Source organism: Fukomys damarensis, unplaced genomic scaffold (assembly GCF_012274545.1).
Source record: "Fukomys damarensis isolate Sample0158 unplaced genomic scaffold, DMR_v1.0_HiC HiC_scaffold_12, whole genome shotgun sequence".
NCBI lineage: Eukaryota > Metazoa > Chordata > Mammalia > Rodentia > Bathyergidae > Fukomys > Fukomys damarensis.
The window spans coordinates 15198649-15215346 of record NW_022900924.1 but is presented as its reverse complement, the minus strand read 5'-3'; the positions used below and the strand labels follow the sequence as shown (position 1 = coordinate 15215346).

Genomic DNA, 16698 nt, shown 5'->3' with positions numbered 1-16698 from the left:
CCGAGCCCCCCCCCCCCAGTTAGCCTGCCTCTCTCCCCAGCAACCTCCGGCAGATCTTCCAGTCCCTGCCGCCCTTCATGGACATCCTCCTGCTGCTGCTCTTCTTCATGATCATCTTTGCCATCCTCGGTGAGTGCCCGTGCCTGCCAGGCGAGGGGGCTGCATTCTGCCCGGGTCTGAGAACAGAGTCGGCAGACACGCAGTGCATGTGGGTCTAGAGGCTGGAAGCCAGCGGCCCGGAGTCCGGGCGTAGGTGCCTCCTGGTCCCCACTGGGCATCTCCTGCCATGTGTGGGAAGGGACCTCTTGTGAGGGTTCCAGGGCCACTCAGGAGGGCAGAGGCCTCACCTTGTGACCTACATAATAAAATCCAGACAGGGTCTGAAAGTAGTGTGGATTCTGTGGGTGCATCATCAGGCTTAGGAGGGGGAGTAGTGGGAAGGAAGAGGAAGCACCGTTGTGTCCCCCTCTGAGCGCATTCTCCCCTCTCCCCCACATGCACCCCGTCCTGAGCTTATCACCCCAATGTGCCTTTACATCTTGACTTCGGTTACAATTCTTCGAGCCAGGATTAAATGGTATTGCCTGGCCTGGCTTGGGGTCATGCTCCTGTAATCCCAGTGCTCAGAGAGGCTGAGGCAGGAGGATGGAAACAACTTAGCAAAACCTTAGATTTTTTTTTTTTTAAGGGGCTGGGGATGTAACTGGGTGCAGAGGCCCTGGATAATGGCCAGTGCCACCAAAAGCAAATAAATACATGATATTGCTTTGCATATTAAAAAAAAAATCGTGTAAACGGTTGCAGAGGCGTTTGTCTCCTATGCGGCTTTCTCTTTTGCCCACTGTGCTTTTGTGGCCCATCACGCTGACATGTGGCCATAGTTCATCCCTTTTCCCCGGAGAGTAGGAATGTGCCAGGACCCCTTGGTCTGCTCCTCCCGAGATGGTGTCCGTGTCCTGTGTCCCAGGTTCTACCGCAGTGAGCCTGCTGCTTTGCTGGTGCACGCACCTGAGACCCTCCTGGCCAAAGGCTGGGCCTTTAGGGCCTGTGGCCTTGAGTTTCCCAGGGTGCCAGACAAGGTCACAGCCTCTGTCGTGTCCCTCAGGATAGGCTGACCATGTGACCTCAGCCCTGACCCCAGCTCAGGCAGTGGGGTCCTCACATGGCCAGGACTCCTGGGGTGGGCAAAGATGGTGGAACCAGAGAGCCCTAGCCCGAATGGCAGCGCCATGCTGACCTCAGGCACTGGTGATCGCTCTGTCCCAAGCTCTCAGCCCCCACACCCCACATGCATGGTGGAATCTCCCTGTGTTCACCCTGAGGGCAGAGTTTGTCTCTTTTCTGGCCCAGGAGTTCCAGGACTGGGAAGAAGCCATCCCAGGAGAAGGAGGCAGTGGCATTCCCGGTCCGACCCCAGCTGCCTGGACAGTGTGCCCTCTGGGCTGTGACTTGGCTGTCACATTCTCACAACTGGTGCTCGCAAACCAGCAGTCTGTATTCTAGGCTCAGACCGCAGACATGTTCCAAGTTTGGTCTGCAAACTTGGAGCCAGCATTTTAAAATTCGATCTTACCCTAAAGTACAGGTTTCCAGATCATAAAGAATGGGCCTGACAGCCCTGGGAGAGGGGCTCGCATGCAGCAGCACCAGCTCCCCTTAGATGGTGCCTGTCCTCCCAGCGCATCCCCACATGCCCCCTGCCCTCCCTCCCTCCGCCACGGCGCTCACTGATGTTCATTTGTCTGATTTCGGGGGCCGTGGGCCAGGACCTGGGCTCTAACCATCTTTCTGTCCCATTCCAGGGTTCTACTTGTTCTCTGTGAACCCTTCTGACCCTGTAAGTAGTCAGCAGCTTTGTCTTTCTTACGGGAGGGATTTCCTTCCGATCAGGTGGCCGGAGTGACGAGTGGGGTCTTAGGGAGGGACGGCCTGCCTGGCTTCCCAGAGCTTCCTTCTCCGACCCCTGAGAGACCTCCCACTGGGGAAATCGCTTTCTTATCCTTACGAAGCCAAGTGGGTCCCCAGGTCGGGTCAGGAAGCCCGAGCGTTTGGCGGGGCAGTGGAGGAGCCGGGCTGGTGGCCCAAGCCTGTGACTCCGGACAGGTGTCCCCCAAAGTGGGACCTGATTTTGCCAGAGCACGGGGAGTCTGCAGGAGGAAGGGGGGACACTGGAGGAGCCCTGCCACGCGGTGCCTCACGTGACGCCGCTTTCCCCCTAGTACTTCAGCACCCTGGAGAACAGCATCGTCAGCCTGTTTGTCCTCCTGACCACGGCCAAGTGAGTCTGGGCTCCTCTTCGCCTGCTGTCCCCTGCCTCAAAGGGTCTCCCCCGTCTCCGCACACCGGCGCTGGGGGTGCTGTGACACAGGAAGGCAGACGAGGGGCTGTCCCTGGAGGAGAGGGAGGTGGGCCGCCCTGGGTAACCCCTGCCTCTGCAGCTTCCCAGATGTGATGATGCCCTCCTATGCCCGCAACCCGTGGTCCTGCGTCTTCTTCATCGTATACCTGTCCATCGAGCTCTACTTCATCATGAACCTGGTAAGTGTCGCACCGCTGCCTTGGCCTGCCTCAGCCTCTGGGCGGAACGTCCCAGACCCAGTCAGCGGACTGCGGTCGTCCTGCTGGTCCAGCCTTAGCCTGGCCTGTGCACAGATGAAATGATGTGACACCCTGGCCTGGTACGATTATGATTCTCAAAGAACGGATGCAGAGACAAGATGTCACCCTGACCGAGGGACCCGGCCCAGGGTACGTCCCAGCCACCCCACCTTCCTGCGTCCATGTGCCAGGACATCTTGTGAACTGACTTCCATCCCGTTTACCACTGCACCGGCAAACCTGGCGTAGCGTGTAAAGTCCCTGCGCAGAGGCATGGCTGCCACTGGGCAGGTTTCCCGACAGCACAGGTCCTGGCCACTGCCAAGACCACGTGTCAGTGCCACAGTCACCAGGGGGGGGCTTTAAATCTGTTCCGTGGGATTTGCTTGTTCCTTCTGAGGTGCAGGGGATAGAACCCAGGGCCTACTCACACTAGGTGGCTCACCACCAAGCTATGGCCCAGATGTGTGTTTCTTTGTAAACTTTGGGAAAGCACTGTTACACTGGTCACCATGGTCAGGCTGGTGTAGAAATGGAAAACACTTTCCCTGGGTAAATTTGTGAGATCTCCTGAAAGTTAGCGATCTTAAGAGAGAAAGAAGATATTTTCTGTTTTTCATTCTGCAAAACCGAAAGGGAGTGCATGGCAGGCTGTTCCCACTGCCCTCTGGCTCCAGTGAGTTTGCTGCAGTGGCTCATGGGAACCAGGAGACAGGTTGGCTGGTTTGTCATGGAGGGCATCAGGGGGCAAGGCATGGGGGAGGCACACAGAGCTTCCTTGCCCTTGTCAGCTGCCACCTGCGGAGCCACGGTGTGCTCCACTGTCAGAAGTTCTCTGGGGCCTGTCCTGGTCTCCCCCCACCCCCCAGTACTAGGGGTTGAACCCAGAGCTTTGGCACTGAGTTACATCCCTAGACCTTTGTAAAAATTTTAAATTTTGAGGCAGGGTCTCACTGAATAAGTTGTCCATTCTGGGCTTGAACTTTCCTGAGTGCTGGAGTTACAAGTGTGCACCACCACACACAGATGAGTTTTCCCAGAGGCCTCCTGCAGTAGGAGGCTGGACCAAAGCGGGGACACTGGGCACAGGGGCTGGATGGTGAGAGTGTGCTCTCGGCTAACAGGCTGGGCAGGGAGCCTGTGAGACCTGTCTGCTTCAGCGTTTGCAGCTCTCTGTGTGTCCTGCCTACCCCAGGGCATCAGACAGGGCCCCTGTGGCTTGTGGAGGGTCCCACGGCCTGTGATTGCAGGAGGGAAAGTCGGAAAGTATTTTTATGGCCAGCTCCTAGACAGTTCAGGGCCAATTAGAATTTTATGACTTGCCTGGGGTTCAGTTCCTAGTACTGAAGAATAAAATCTGACGTAGATATATCATAATACCACAAAGTAGGAAAGCCTAGGGCCGGGGCCAACAAACAAGCCTGCTGGGTAGATCCTGCTCCCAGCCTGTTTCTATAAATAAAGTTTTATTGGCACACAGCCATGCCCATTTGTATAGTCAGGTCTGTGGCTGGTTTCACTGTTACGGCTAGGGGTTGATGAGTTGTAACAGAAACTGTCTGGCCTGTTACAGAAAAATTTGCCTACCTTCAGCTCACATAAAGTGGGGACCACTTTGAAGGAGTGAAGGAACAAGAGTTCTCCCCACAGTTTTGAAAGAGCGTGATCCTGAAAAGACAGTTTGGGCTTCTTCCCGTCTCTGCTCATGTCCTCTGCTGGTGCAGCCCAAGGCTCTAATTTGCGGAGTGTGGGCCTAGGCGGCTCAGGCACTCCTTCCTGGGCTGAGGCCGCCTCCTTCCCTTGTGTCTGAGGCCACCTGTAAAGCAGTGACCCCCAGAAGCATCGGGCACTCTGTCCCTTCCTGCTCGGTTGGAAGGGACACAGGGCACAGAGAACCCAGCCATCCCCCTTGCTCCTCCCCTTGCCCCTGGCCTGTCTGTCCCCTGCCTGGCTGCAGACAAACTGGAGGAAGCTGGGGACCCAAGAACTCTTTTGAGGGACGGGTGCAACGGGCTGCACTACGCTGCCCCTCAGAGCCCAGCCCAGGGCGGCGCCTGCGACGGCTCCAGGCCCCCGCAAGGCAGCTGGGGCTCTGTGCTTCCCTCCCAGCTCCTGGCCGTGGTGTTTGACACCTTCAATGACATCGAGAAGCGCAAGTTCAAGTCTCTCCTGCTGCATAAGCGAACCGCCATCCAGCACGCCTTCCGCCTGCTCACCAGCCAGCGGGTAGGGTGTGGGCCAGGAAGGGCTCGGCCGGGCGGGCGGCTCTGTCCTCCTCTCCTGCCCAGGGCAGCCCCAGACGTGGCAGGACCATCGACCTCACCAGCAACAGTTTGTTTGTTCTTCTGTACTGGGGACTGAACCGAGGACCTTCACACTGAGCTACATCCCCAGGCATTTTGTATTTTTTTAAAATTTTGACACAGGGTCTCGAAGTCACTAAATTGCCCAGGCTGGCTTTAATTTATGATCCTCCTGCCTCAGCCTCCCACAGTGCTGGGATTACAGGCATGTGCCACTAGGCGTGTGCCAGAAATAACAGCCTTGCCCTGGGGTCTCGAGCTGAGCACAGGCCCGGGGTTCTGATCCCTCGCCTGCTCTCTCTCTCGCAGCGGCCCTCAGGCATCTCCTACAGGCAGTTCGAAGGCCTGATGCGCTTCTACAAGCCCCGGATGAGTGCCAGGGAGCGCTTCCTGACGTTCAAGGCCCTGAACCAGAGCAACAAACCTCTGCTGAGGTGAGAGCGATGCCAGTGGGGCAGGGTGGACAGCATCGGGAGAGGGAGCTGGGGTGAGGAGGCCCCTGGAGCCTTGAGTTTTCCTCACAGAGCTGCTCACGTGTGGCAGTTGTGTTCATCGGGATTCTTCTTTGCAAGCCACAAAAGTCCTACTGAACCCCTTTTCTGGGTGGCTGGATAGAAAAGGCATGTTTGACCCGGGCATGGTGGTGCACGCCTGTAATCCCAGCACTGTGGGAGGCTGAGGTAGGAGGATTGTAAGTTTAAGCGCAGCCTGGGCAACTTAGCAATTTAACAAAATAAAAAGGACAGGAATGTTTGCGTGTGAGAAGGATGCCCAGCTGCTCACCTTCCAGCCCAGAGAGGTGGGCAGCATGAGGTCTCTGTGCAGTTCTGGTGGTGTACACTCGGGTGCTCTCTGTTGCTTACATGCAGCCTCCACTGGAAGAGGCAGGGTTCTCTGGTCTCAGCACGGCCGAGCCCTGGGGCTGCCCCTCCTGGGGACTAAGTGGTCAGTATGACCAAGAGGAGTGAGTCACCCTCGTCCCTGGAGGATGGGCTCAGGATGCTGCAGGCGGGGACCCCAGGGCCCCACAGCCCCAGCATGGCGCCCCTGTGCCCCCAGGCGTACCGCAGGCAGCACAGGCAGAGCTGAAGCCCAGCGGTCATGCGGGATTGACCTGCCTTTTTGCTTTGCTTACGACAGCCTGAAGGACTTCTGCGACATCTATGAAATCGCCACCCTGAAGTGGAAGGTGAGGACTCCCAGGAAACAGGCAGGGCAGGTCGGTGGGGCCCCCAGTGAGAGCCGTCGGCTGAGGGCAGCAGGGCCAGCTGTGCCTGCCTCACCGGGAGTGGTGTTGTGCTTGAGTCTTAGGTGGGCCCAAGGTCCCTGGGTGACAGCAGGCACCTGCCAGGGCTGGCTTGGGCCCTAGGGACAGTAGTCCCCACCCAGGGTGACTCTGATCCCAGTGAGCTCTGCCACCCCCAGTGCAGCTGTGTGGGCAGAGAAGGCACGCGGAGTCCTGGCCCCTCCCTGACATGCTGTGCCCTGCAGGCCAAGAGAAACCGTGAGCACTGGTTCGACGAGCTCCCCAGGACGGCCTTCCTCATCTTCAAGGGTGAGTCTGGGCCCTGGCGGGCGTGTGGCTGGGGCAGGTCTGAGGCTGTGTGCGCACACGTGTGCATCCAGAGAGAAAGCCTGAGTGTGACTGTGAGCAGGGTAGTGACAGCGGAACATGACCAGGAAGGGTCCACATCACTAACTCAAAACCCGGGGCTGTGGCACGGCCAGGAACGGTGCCTGCCTCCCCCATGTGCAGGAGGCCCTGGGTTCCACCCCCGGGCTGCGGGAGAAAAACCAAGCAGAGGGACCCGCTGGAGAAACCTTAGAAAGATACTCAGAAGAAAATGAAGATCCCTTCCCCCAACAGGGCAGCCACTGTTAATTCTCTGATGTGCTTCCTTCTGCTAGTTGGTTTTCTTTTTATTTTAGTACCGGGGATTTAACTCAGGACTTGCGAGGCAGGACGTTGGGCTTGCAAGGCAGGTGGTGGCACTACTGAGCAAAATCCCCAGCTCAGCTAGTTGGTCTTCTGTGCCTTCTCTTTTCTTTTTTGAGACAAGGTCTTGCTGAGTAGTCCAGGCTGGTCTCAAACTTGTGGTGATCCTCCTGCCTCAGCCTCCCGAGTGATGAAATTTTAGGCGTGCACCACCACGCGAGGCCTTTCTGTGTATTTTTAAGCAACAGTGGGATTACATTGCACATTCTTTCTGTAACCTACCTTTCCATCCAGTGGCATGTTCTACCCTCCTCTCTTGGCAAGCCGTGTGGGTAGCCCCTGGCACAATGCATGAATAGTCTGAACTTGAAGATTTTTCAATCAGGCACTCATAATTGTTTACCTATCAGTGCCCTTTACTTCAGTGCCAGATTTGAAGTTCTCATGGAAATACGCTCAGCCCACAGGAATTTTCTTGGGCAAAAAGCTGGAAGCCTTGGTCTAAGCCATTATGAACAAGAGTAAAGATGTTGCAGTCTCTTTTGTGATTTTTCCACAGCGAGGCCGTTGGGCACAGCTGTTAGCCCTCTCCCCACCTTCCTGTTTCTTTTTGAGACAAAGTCTTGCTGTGCTGCCCAGGCAGGCCTCAGTTTCCAGGGTTCAAGTGACCTTCCTGCTGCAGCCTCCCGAGTAGTTGTGACTAAGGCAGACCAGTCCTAGCTCACATCCCTTGTTATCTAAAGACTTTTCGTGCCACCTGCTCTGTGTTAGCACCAGGGCCCCTCCCCAGGGCAGCTGTGTGTCTTATCCAGGCTCTGAGTGTGATGTGGGTGTCGCTGTAGTACTGCTTTGTCACCGTCCTTGGTCACTGCCACCATCAGTACCCTGGTTGCCACGTGCATGAATTTTTGTGGGGGGTTGTGTTCTTACAGACAAAACTCCAACATTCACATGTCTTGTCTTTAAACAGGAATTAATATCCTGGTGCAGTCCAAGGCCTTCCAGTATTTCATGTGTAAGTGTGCACTATCCCAGCCCAGGGCCTCTTCCTCCTGAGCCCTGAGCCCTTCTAGATGGCGGAAAAGCGAGAGATGAGGCCTGTGGTCATGTTTCTGACCAGGCACGGGGCTGAGGGTGTGGTTCAGTGGTAGAGCAGGCGCTTAGCGAGCCGGAGGCCCTGGGGTCCAGCCTCAGTGTGTACAAAACAAGCAAAAAGGACGAAGTTCCTGGCCTGTCGGAAGTAGGGGAGAAGATTGTCTGCAATGCACACACCAGCACAGGGCCTGAGCTCTGTTAACTGTGGCCCTTCCGCCCATCCAGACCCCGCCCTCAGCTGGAGCTTTGTGGCAAACCCAGAACCACGGCGTGGGATTGGTTGATTTGTACCCTAGGTCTGCTTTGACCCGCATGCTCCTCTTCCGTCTCTTTGCCCCCTCTTGGAATATCCAGACGAGGAGACAGCACGCTGTGCCCTTTGTCTGGGTTTCCTTATCCCATGGAGCTCACTTCCTGAAATCTTCTGTGTCTCACACACTGGCCTCCTGTGGCTGTTTACATTTAAGCCATTTAGAAGGAAAAACAGTACAGTTACTCATCATATTTAAGTGCCCAGTGGCCACAGTGACCAGTGCCTCCCCGTTAGATGGCGCGGAAAGTGCTGTCCTCAGTCTGGGCTGATCGAGAGGCTGAGCTGGATTCGGCCTTTCCAGGAGCCCAGCCGGCAGTGGTGTTAGAGACCACAACTTGGGGTGCTAGGGTACTTGCTTCTGGGGACTGGTTATTGTTCCTTCTGTGGGTGCTGCTAGGATCTTGCCTTTGTAAGAAACAGTATTGCGTGTTCACTCTGGTACTTCACATTCAGGATTAGTGGGGTTTACCTGACTCTGTCAGTCTGACCTGTGCAAAGCTAGGTTCCCAAGAAGACTCTCAGTTCTACTCATTTGCTTTATCCCAGTTTTAGAATAGAAACCCCAGGACAATCCCAACAGCATGATGTTGGGGAAGAGCTAGGAACGGCACTCTGGGGACACACCCCCAGGGCACCGTTCTCAGGTCACACATTTGACTTTCTTTTCTTTCTTTATGGTACTGGAGGTTGAGCCCAGGGCCTTTGCCCTGAGCTACCTCCCCAGTCCATCTTTTACTTTTTCTTTGGACCCAGTGTCTCACTGACTCACCCAGGCTGGGCTTCAACTTCCCACCCTCCTGTCTCAGCCTCCCAGCGTGCTGGGATGATGGGCACACAGCACTGCCCCCAGCTGGGTTTCTTTGGCTCCTAAAGGAGACCCTCAGTTGATTCAGCTCCTAGCAAGAGCAGGAGCAGGAGGAAACGCCCATGAAATGTCTCTCGTGGTCTGTTGCAGACTTGGTGGTGGCGGTGAATGGGATGTGGATCCTGGTGGAGACGTTCATGCTGAAGGGTGAGCGGGTGCCCCGCGGACGGTGGCCCTGTGGAGGCTGCTGGCTCACCCTCAGCCCCTGCCTGTCTGTCTTGCAGGTGGGAACTTCTTCCCCAAGCACGTGCCCTGGAGCTACCTGGTCTTTCTCACGAGTGAGTGTCTGGGCGGGGAGGCTGCCACTGCGTGGGCGTGGGAGTCACTGCTCTTCCCAGGGGCCTCGCAGGGGAGGGGCGGAAGTGCATTCTGACTTTGCCTCACCCTGGTTCCTTATCCAGACTCAGCCCTGTGCCAGCAGGCACAGCCCCAGCCCTGCTCCTGGTAGTGCCCAGCCCTAAACCTGGCATGGGAGAGGTGCACAGGGGTCTGTCCGAGGGACAGACAGGCCAGGCCGTCCCTGAAGAGGGGCCATGGTGTAGTGCTGTTCCCTGGGGTGGGTGTCATCTGGACCAGGACCCCGAGCGCATTGCTAACTGCCCCTCCTGCCCGCAGTCTACGGGGTGGAGCTGTTCCTGAAGGTGGCCGGCCTGGGCCCTGTGGAGTACCTGTCCTCCGGATGGAACCTGTGAGTGACCCGCGTGCTGCCCACCTGCTGGGGTTCTCACACCAAGTGGCCCCAAGGTTCCCGGGCTGGCTCTGCAGGAGTCGCTGAGCTTCCCACCCCGCTAAACCCGGCACCCAGAGACAGCGCCACCACCTCCCTCGGTTAGCAGAGGAGGGGCCTTCGTGGCCCTTCCCCTGTCACCGTGCTTACCCACACTCAGACACCCTGGGTTGTGAGCATGAATTACTGGTTCCCAAAGGGCATTAGTGTATGCCTGTAGCCCCCACTACCCAGGAGGCTGAGGCAGCAGGGTCACTTGAGCCCAGGGGTTCAAGGCCTTCCTGGACAACACAATGAGACCCTACTCACCCCCCAAAAAATAAGAATGGGCTTGAAGGTAAAGCTTAGTGGCAGAGAGCTACCCAGCACCGCTCACAGAAGACCGGCAAGGGCATGTCCTTGCATATGTAGAGACGTCATTCTGTCCTTTCTGCTGGGGGCCCCGGAAGTCCCACCTCTTCCCTCCTGTCCTGGGTATCGGGTGCTGCCCAGCCTGGATCTCGTGCCCCCTCCGGACTGGTTCCTGGGCATCTGTGCCCTGTACTGTGCCTAGGACTGGTCCCCCGCCCCAGGGACCCCAGGGCAGTAGCCGGTGGGTGGGGGCTGGTAGAGGTGGCAAGGACACAAGCCCCGGGGCCACAGCCCACTGTGGCTTCTTCCCCCGCCCAGGTTTGACTTCTCTGTTACTGTATTTGCCTTCCTGGGCCTGCTGGCCCTGGCTCTCAACATGGAGCCCTTCTACTTCATCGTGGTCCTGCGTCCGCTCCAGCTGCTGAGGTGATGGGCAGGGCCGGGGATGGGCAGAGCGGAGGAACCCCTGGGACTGGCCTGGGGGGTGACCCAGAGCAGACGGGAGACTCAGGGCTGCAGTCACGGGGCCGCCACCCTGCAGAGGCTCCAGGCACCATCAGGGGCCGGGTCTCCCAGGGGGCACAGCCTGCACCCACATCCCTGCTCCCGACATCCCCATGGGCCAAGCCACCCAGCTCGTGGCTCCCGGGAGCTGTGCCCGTGGTGAGACCGGCCATGGCCACAATGCGCAGTCAGATACCAGAGCACTCGGCTCGGCAGGGCCCTCCAGACCCCTCACGCTTTCCTGGCCCCCTTTTCCCAGGACCCTGTGGGGAGTCAGTGGGTCCTGCCCCACCCACCACACCTCTTCCTGACTAGGCTCGCAGGGTCTCCGTCCCACTGTCCCGTCCCCACTTTCCTGGAAGGCCATGCTGGTCCAGTCTCTGAGGAAAAGCCGCTGTCCTGCTGTCCACACTGGTGGCCTGCGTGTCCCTTCTTGCACACTGCCACCCTCTCGTCAGCAGTGAGCTCCTCTGTCGCTGTGGGCATCAGTGCCTCTTGCCTGGGTTTGCCTCGCTGTCTGGAGCAAGGCCTCAGCCCTCTCTGAGCTGCCTGCCTCATTTGTAAACTGGCAGAGTTGCTGCCACCTAGCTCGTGACTGTATAAGGCCCTGTGGGGAAGCCTGGCGTGGTGGCAGAGACCCATCATTCTGGCATCGGAGGGGCTGAGGCGGGAAGATGCAAGTTTGAGTCTCACAAAAACACGGAGCTGGAGGTATGGCTGTGTGGCGGAGCCTGCCTGGTGTCGCTGAGGCCCAGGGTGCCATTGGGCACGGGCTGCACCATCCCCGTGGCCTCTACCTCCACAGGCAGGTTTAAAAGGCAGGTGGCCCAGGCATCCACCTTGACTGCAGCCCTTCCCTTGCCCAGGTTGTTCAAGCTGAAGAAGCGATACCGCAATGTGCTGGATACCATGTTTGAGCTGCTGCCACGGATGGCCAGGTACTGCCCCGCCTCGGCCCACAGGCCAGCACCACGAGCATCCAACATAGGATAGGAGCATAGGAGCTGGGGGGTGGCGGTGCAAGGAGGAGCCCCAGAAAGTGGTAGAGCTGGGGGCCCTCTCTCGGCCACCCGGGTGTGCCTGGCCTTTGTTCTCTCTGCTGCCCCTCTGAAATACCCGTGGGCGGGCTGCGGCTCCTTCTCCCTCATCGCAGTCACCACCCTGTCTGGTTCACAGGTAAGGCTCCCTGGGAGGCACTGCTGCAGGTAAGGGGTGGATCTCCGCTCCGAGCGCTGTTGTGCCTCCGCCCTCACTCACGGCCCCTCTGGTCCTCCCCAGCCTCGGCCTCACACTGCTCATCTTCTACTACTCCTTCGCCATCGTGGGCATGGAGTTCTTCTGCGGGCTCCTCTACCCCAACTGCTGCAAGTGAGTGGCCAGGGGCCCCGGGGGCCGCTGGGAAGCCCTGGGCCTCGGGGCTTGGATCTCAGGGCCACGTGAGGAGCCTGGACGCAGGTTGTCTCGGGGTGATGGTGTTGGGTGGACCCATGTCCCCCACGCACGGTCAGGAGCCACGCTGCCATCAGGTCCCCAACGGCTCCTCCTTTTGCAGGGCCAGCGGCCCAAGTCCCAGGCTGCCCCCACTGTCCAGGATTGTTCGGGACCAGACATGGACAGGGCTCCCGGGGCAGCCTGTTAGGGACAGATGCACGCGGGAAGCTGTCCGTGGCCCTCTGTCCCTGCTGTGAGCTCACAGACTCAGCACCCTTCTCGCTCTGTGTCCTCCTTTCGAGTGGGAACCTGTGACCCTGAGTGCTGGCCCTGCAGCCACTTGGAGGGTCACACCGAGCTGGGGACCAGAGCCGTAGCAGTGGGCCACACACTGCAGAGAGCTTAAGAACCCAGAGGGTCTTCCCCACACGTGCATCCCAGACACCCCGGCCCAGACGTCCCCGCACTGCACCTGCTGTGGACTTGGCAAGAGACCCAGGACTGTGACTGTCTCAGCAGTGTAGAATTTAACCATCCATAAAGAATGGGCAGGTGGGGCTGGGGATTTAGCTCAGTGGTTCCACCGCCTGCCTTGCAAGTGCAAGGTCCCAAGTTCAATCCCTGGTACCAAAAACAAAGAAACAAACAAGCTGGGTTTGCAGCTCAGTGAAAAGCTCTAGGTTCAGCCTGCAGCTGTGCACCTAAGAGTGGCAGATGAGGTTCCCTTGAAATGGATGAGCCATCCTAATGTGGGGCTCGCTGAGGCAGAGCACCCAACCTGGTAAGGGAGCCTCCTCTGCCTGGAGCTGGTGCCAGGTGGCAGACTCAGGAGCACCGGAAGTTGGGGAGCAGAGGAAGCAGTGGCATCTCCCTCCTGCAGGAAGCTTGAGAGCAGAGCTCCCGGAACAGAGCTGCCAGGGATGACGAAGGCAGGGCTGGGAACCCCCAAAGTTGGCAGGGATGAGTGCACAGGGCTCCCGGCAGGCAGGACCCACAGGAGCTGGGGGGCAGGGGCAGGAAGGACCCGAGGCCTCACCTCGCCTAGGTGCCCTCTGCCGAAGGGAGAGGGAACTATGGCCTGGTGACCTCTCCTGCCCCGCCCCCGTCCCTACCAGCGCCAGCACAGTGGCGGACGCCTACCGCTGGCTCAACCGCACCGTGGGAGACAAGACGGTGGTGGAGGAGGGCTACTACTATCTGAACAACTTCGACAACATCCTCAACAGCTTCGGTGAGCGAGCCCCCACCCTGCTTCCCACCAGGCCAGGCGAGGCTTCGTCCCTGTGGCGGGCCCTGCTGGAGGGCGTGGTCCATGTGGCCAGGCCCAGGGTCCCCTCGGCCGCCACGCCTTTGCCTGGTGCATTTGGGCATTGCGAGGGAGGCTTGCCTTGGGGTTAGGGGGTCTGCACCTACCCTTCCTCACTGTGTCATTTGTGGGGGACCCTGCCCAAGTGCTGCCCCAGCTCAGTCCCTCAGCTCTGCTCTGTCCCCGAGTTCCATGGATTGACCTGGAGGGCTGCAGGGGAGTGGGCTCCTGAGAAAAGGGGGAGCCCTTGTGGCACCCCACATCTGCCCCAGCCGGCTGTGGTCCTACAGGGTGTTGAGGCGCAGGGGTCACCCATGATCTTCCTGAGCTCGCAGCCCAGGCGGCCACACATTCTTCCATCACCAGGGGCCTGGGGCCTCTGCAAGCTGCTCCGTCAAGACACCTCTGTGTCCCTCCCTTCACAGTGACCCTGTTCGAACTCACAGTTGTCAACAACTGGTACATCATCATGGTAAGGCTCTTGGGGCCCCTCCCCCAGAATGGAGGTCTGTCCCTGTCTCCCCGGCAGCCAGAGAGGACCCCAGCCTGCTTCTCTGACTTCTCCCACTGCGTGGAGATGACGTCAGTCAGTAGCGTAGCAGGCTGGGCATGATGGCAAACTCCTGTGGTCCAACACTTAGGGGGCTGAGGCGGGAGGGTTGCTGAGCCTGAGAGTTGAAGGCCAGCCTGGGTGACACAGTCTCTGAAAGGCAAAACAGCAGTGTAGCAAGGGTTGATTTCTCCATCCCTGTGCTGGAGAAGGCCCTGCGTTTGGTCTGGTCTTGGCCATCCCTCTGGTAGGATCTGTTACACCCCAGGGAGCCGGGCCCTCCATCTCCAGAGCTGGAGGTGCTGTAACAAGCAGTCTGGAGGCTGTGGGCCAAGGCCAGGGTTGGCTGTGTGGGCGCCAGCTCACTGTGTCCCCGTGCCCTGCAGGAAGGTGTCACCTCGCAAACCTCCCACTGGAGCCGCCTGTACTTCATGACCTTTTACATCGTGACCATGGTGGGTCAGGCACTGCGCGTCCTGCCTCCTCCGAGTCTTCTGGGTCGCACCTAGCGGCCCTTTTGGGGTGCGCGTCACTGCTGCTGATGCCCCCTTCCTCCGCCAGGTGGTGATGACCATCATTGTGGCCTTCATCCTGGAGGCCTTCGTCTTCCGGATGAACTACAGCCGCAAGAGCCAGGACTCGGAAGGTGAGCAGGTGGCTGTCGGTCTGTCCGTACATCTGTCTGTCCACCCCCTCCAGGGTGGACTCGCTGGCTGATGGTGTGGTGGGCCGGCCCCTGGCAGTCAGCACACCTGCCTGGCATTGCTTCGCTAGCATTGAAGCCTGGGCGAGTCAGGGCTTGGGAAGGGCTGGCAGCGAGGAAGGAGCAGCCCCAGACCGCGCTGTGCATGGGGGGCCTCTCGGTGCCAGCAGACTGGGTTTGGAGCTCAGCTCCCTCTCGCAGTGGATGGCGGCATCACCCTTGAGAAGGAAATCTCCAAGGAGGAGCTGGTGGCCGTCTTGGAGCTGTACCGGGGGGCACAAGGGGCTGTGTCCGATGTCACCCGGCTGCTCGAGACCCTCTCGCAGATGGAGAAGTACCAGGTGAGGGTGTGGCCTGCGTGCCCCTCCCTGCCCTCGGAGGCCCCGGGCACAGCAGAGTGGGAGAGTGAGTGGCACCGCCCTGGGCCCCGGGACATGGGACGGAGGGGACGCACGGGTTGGGGCTGTCAGTGGCCGAGCCCAGCAGTGGCCTCTGCTCCTTCTTCAGCAAAACTCCCTGGTGTTTCTGGGGCGGAGGTCAAGGACCAAAAGCGACCTGAGCCTGAAGATGTACCAGGAGGAGATCCAGGTAGGCCCTGATCCCTGGAGGCCTGGTGCCTATGCCCAGGGACGTGAGGGCTCTGGAGATGGGGGATATTGCTGGAGACACTGCAGGCGCACCTGGGACTCAGGCCAGACCTGCTCCACCTCAGAGCCAAGCTTCAGATAAAACTACCACAGAAGGGGTCGGGAGAGACAAGGGGAGCTGGGCCTGGCTGTCTGGGAGGATGCGCCCTGCGAGGACCGAGCCCCACTGCCCCAGCCACGTGATTGTCTGGGGCTTTTGTTTTAAGGGAGAGGTTGGGTGTTTTCCCCGACAGTCTCTCTATCTCCCCATATTGGCCACTGTGTTGCAAATCCTTCTAGAGCACCATGTGACTGGCACTGTGCCTTCCCGACTGAGGAGGTCACTGCTTGGGGGCCCTGATGGAGTCTCCATCCCTGGGGTCCCCTGTGCCACAGCCTGGTCTGGTGTCCTTCTGGCCGGAAGCCCTGTTTCACTAAGGCAGTGATGACTGTGTCCATGCCTGTGGCTCCTGGAAGTGACTTTAACACCATTGTCTGAAACCCAAGAAATAGTGGGCCACCTTCTCCAGGCTCACATAGTGGCCCCTGAACTTGGTGTCAGGCTGGATTCACCCCCATCTGGGACAGGGCCTGGCTCCCAGAGCCTTGGGGATCCTGGAGAGGATGAGTCTGTGCTGGTTTTTGTTTTGTTTTTTGTCATTGTGTATCTGCCTTGTTGAGACAAAGTTTCCAGGCTGGTCTTGAACTTGACATGTAGTTAGGCTTGCTTCAAACTTGAAATCCTCCAGTCTCAGACTCCTGAATGCTGGATGACAGGAGGTGCGACCATGCTTGGCTGAACTTTTTTTTTTGGTTTTTTGAGACAGGGTCTCACTGTGTAGTTCAGGCTGGCCTTGAACTTACTATGTAGCTCAGGCTAGTCTCAAACTCACAGCGATGCTCCTGCCTCAGCCTCTTAAATGCTGGGATCACAGGTGTGTGCTACCATGTCTAGCTTGAACTATCCTTTAAGGTCTGAAGCTCTGTAGTCTTCTCTGGTTACATAGATGACGTGAGCCAGGTGTGGTGGTATGCACCTATAATCCCAGACACTGAGGAGGCGGAGGCAGGAGGAACACAAGTTTGAAACCAGCCTGGGCAATATATCAAGGCCATCTCAAAATAAGAGAGACTGGGGCCAGGGATTTAGCTCAGTGGTGCCACCACTTGCCTCACAAGCATAAGGCCCTGAATTCGATCCCCAGTACCAAAAAATAAATAAAACGAGAGACAGTGTGTGCCAGGCACCCTTCACCAGCACGTGTGCTGACCCTCAAGTACAGAGAAGTGGCTTCCTTGCTCCACATTGCGGGTGCTGGTCCCACCTGGTCCTAGCGGGGTAGGCTGGTAGCTCTGCCTCCCGTGTCCACCCCACTGAGGGCAGAGGGAG

General features: G+C 58.5%; 1 protein-coding gene across 8 annotated transcripts in view; it reads left to right on the top strand.

The window, feature by feature from the left end:
* The window catches only part of Tpcn1 (two pore segment channel 1), a 55139-nt gene that overhangs the window by 36657 nt on the left and 1784 nt on the right, over nucleotides 1–16698 (top strand). For 7 of the 8 annotated variants that reach the window (XM_033762413.1, XM_010604123.3, XM_010604124.3 and 4 more), the window contains 21 exons: nucleotides 41–129; nucleotides 1803–1837; nucleotides 2220–2278; nucleotides 2439–2538; nucleotides 4708–4824; nucleotides 5211–5335; nucleotides 6042–6090; nucleotides 6393–6456; nucleotides 7808–7852; nucleotides 9201–9257; nucleotides 9335–9388; nucleotides 9726–9798; nucleotides 10507–10614; nucleotides 11559–11630; nucleotides 11971–12060; nucleotides 13239–13354; nucleotides 13855–13901; nucleotides 14366–14434; nucleotides 14541–14625; nucleotides 14884–15023; nucleotides 15190–15270. In XM_033762413.1, coding sequence (XP_033618304.1) covers nucleotides 41–129; nucleotides 1803–1837; nucleotides 2220–2278; nucleotides 2439–2538; nucleotides 4708–4824; nucleotides 5211–5335; nucleotides 6042–6090; nucleotides 6393–6456; nucleotides 7808–7852; nucleotides 9201–9257; nucleotides 9335–9388; nucleotides 9726–9798; nucleotides 10507–10614; nucleotides 11559–11630; nucleotides 11971–12060; nucleotides 13239–13354; nucleotides 13855–13901; nucleotides 14366–14434; nucleotides 14541–14625; nucleotides 14884–15023; nucleotides 15190–15270 — 1675 coding nt within the window. The remainder of the gene's footprint in view (nucleotides 1–40; nucleotides 130–1802; nucleotides 1838–2219; nucleotides 2279–2438; nucleotides 2539–4707; nucleotides 4825–5210; nucleotides 5336–6041; nucleotides 6091–6392; nucleotides 6457–7807; nucleotides 7853–9200; nucleotides 9258–9334; nucleotides 9389–9725; nucleotides 9799–10506; nucleotides 10615–11558; nucleotides 11631–11970; nucleotides 12061–13238; nucleotides 13355–13854; nucleotides 13902–14365; nucleotides 14435–14540; nucleotides 14626–14883; nucleotides 15024–15189; nucleotides 15271–16698) is intronic. The other variant, XM_033762414.1, reaches the window with a different exon arrangement.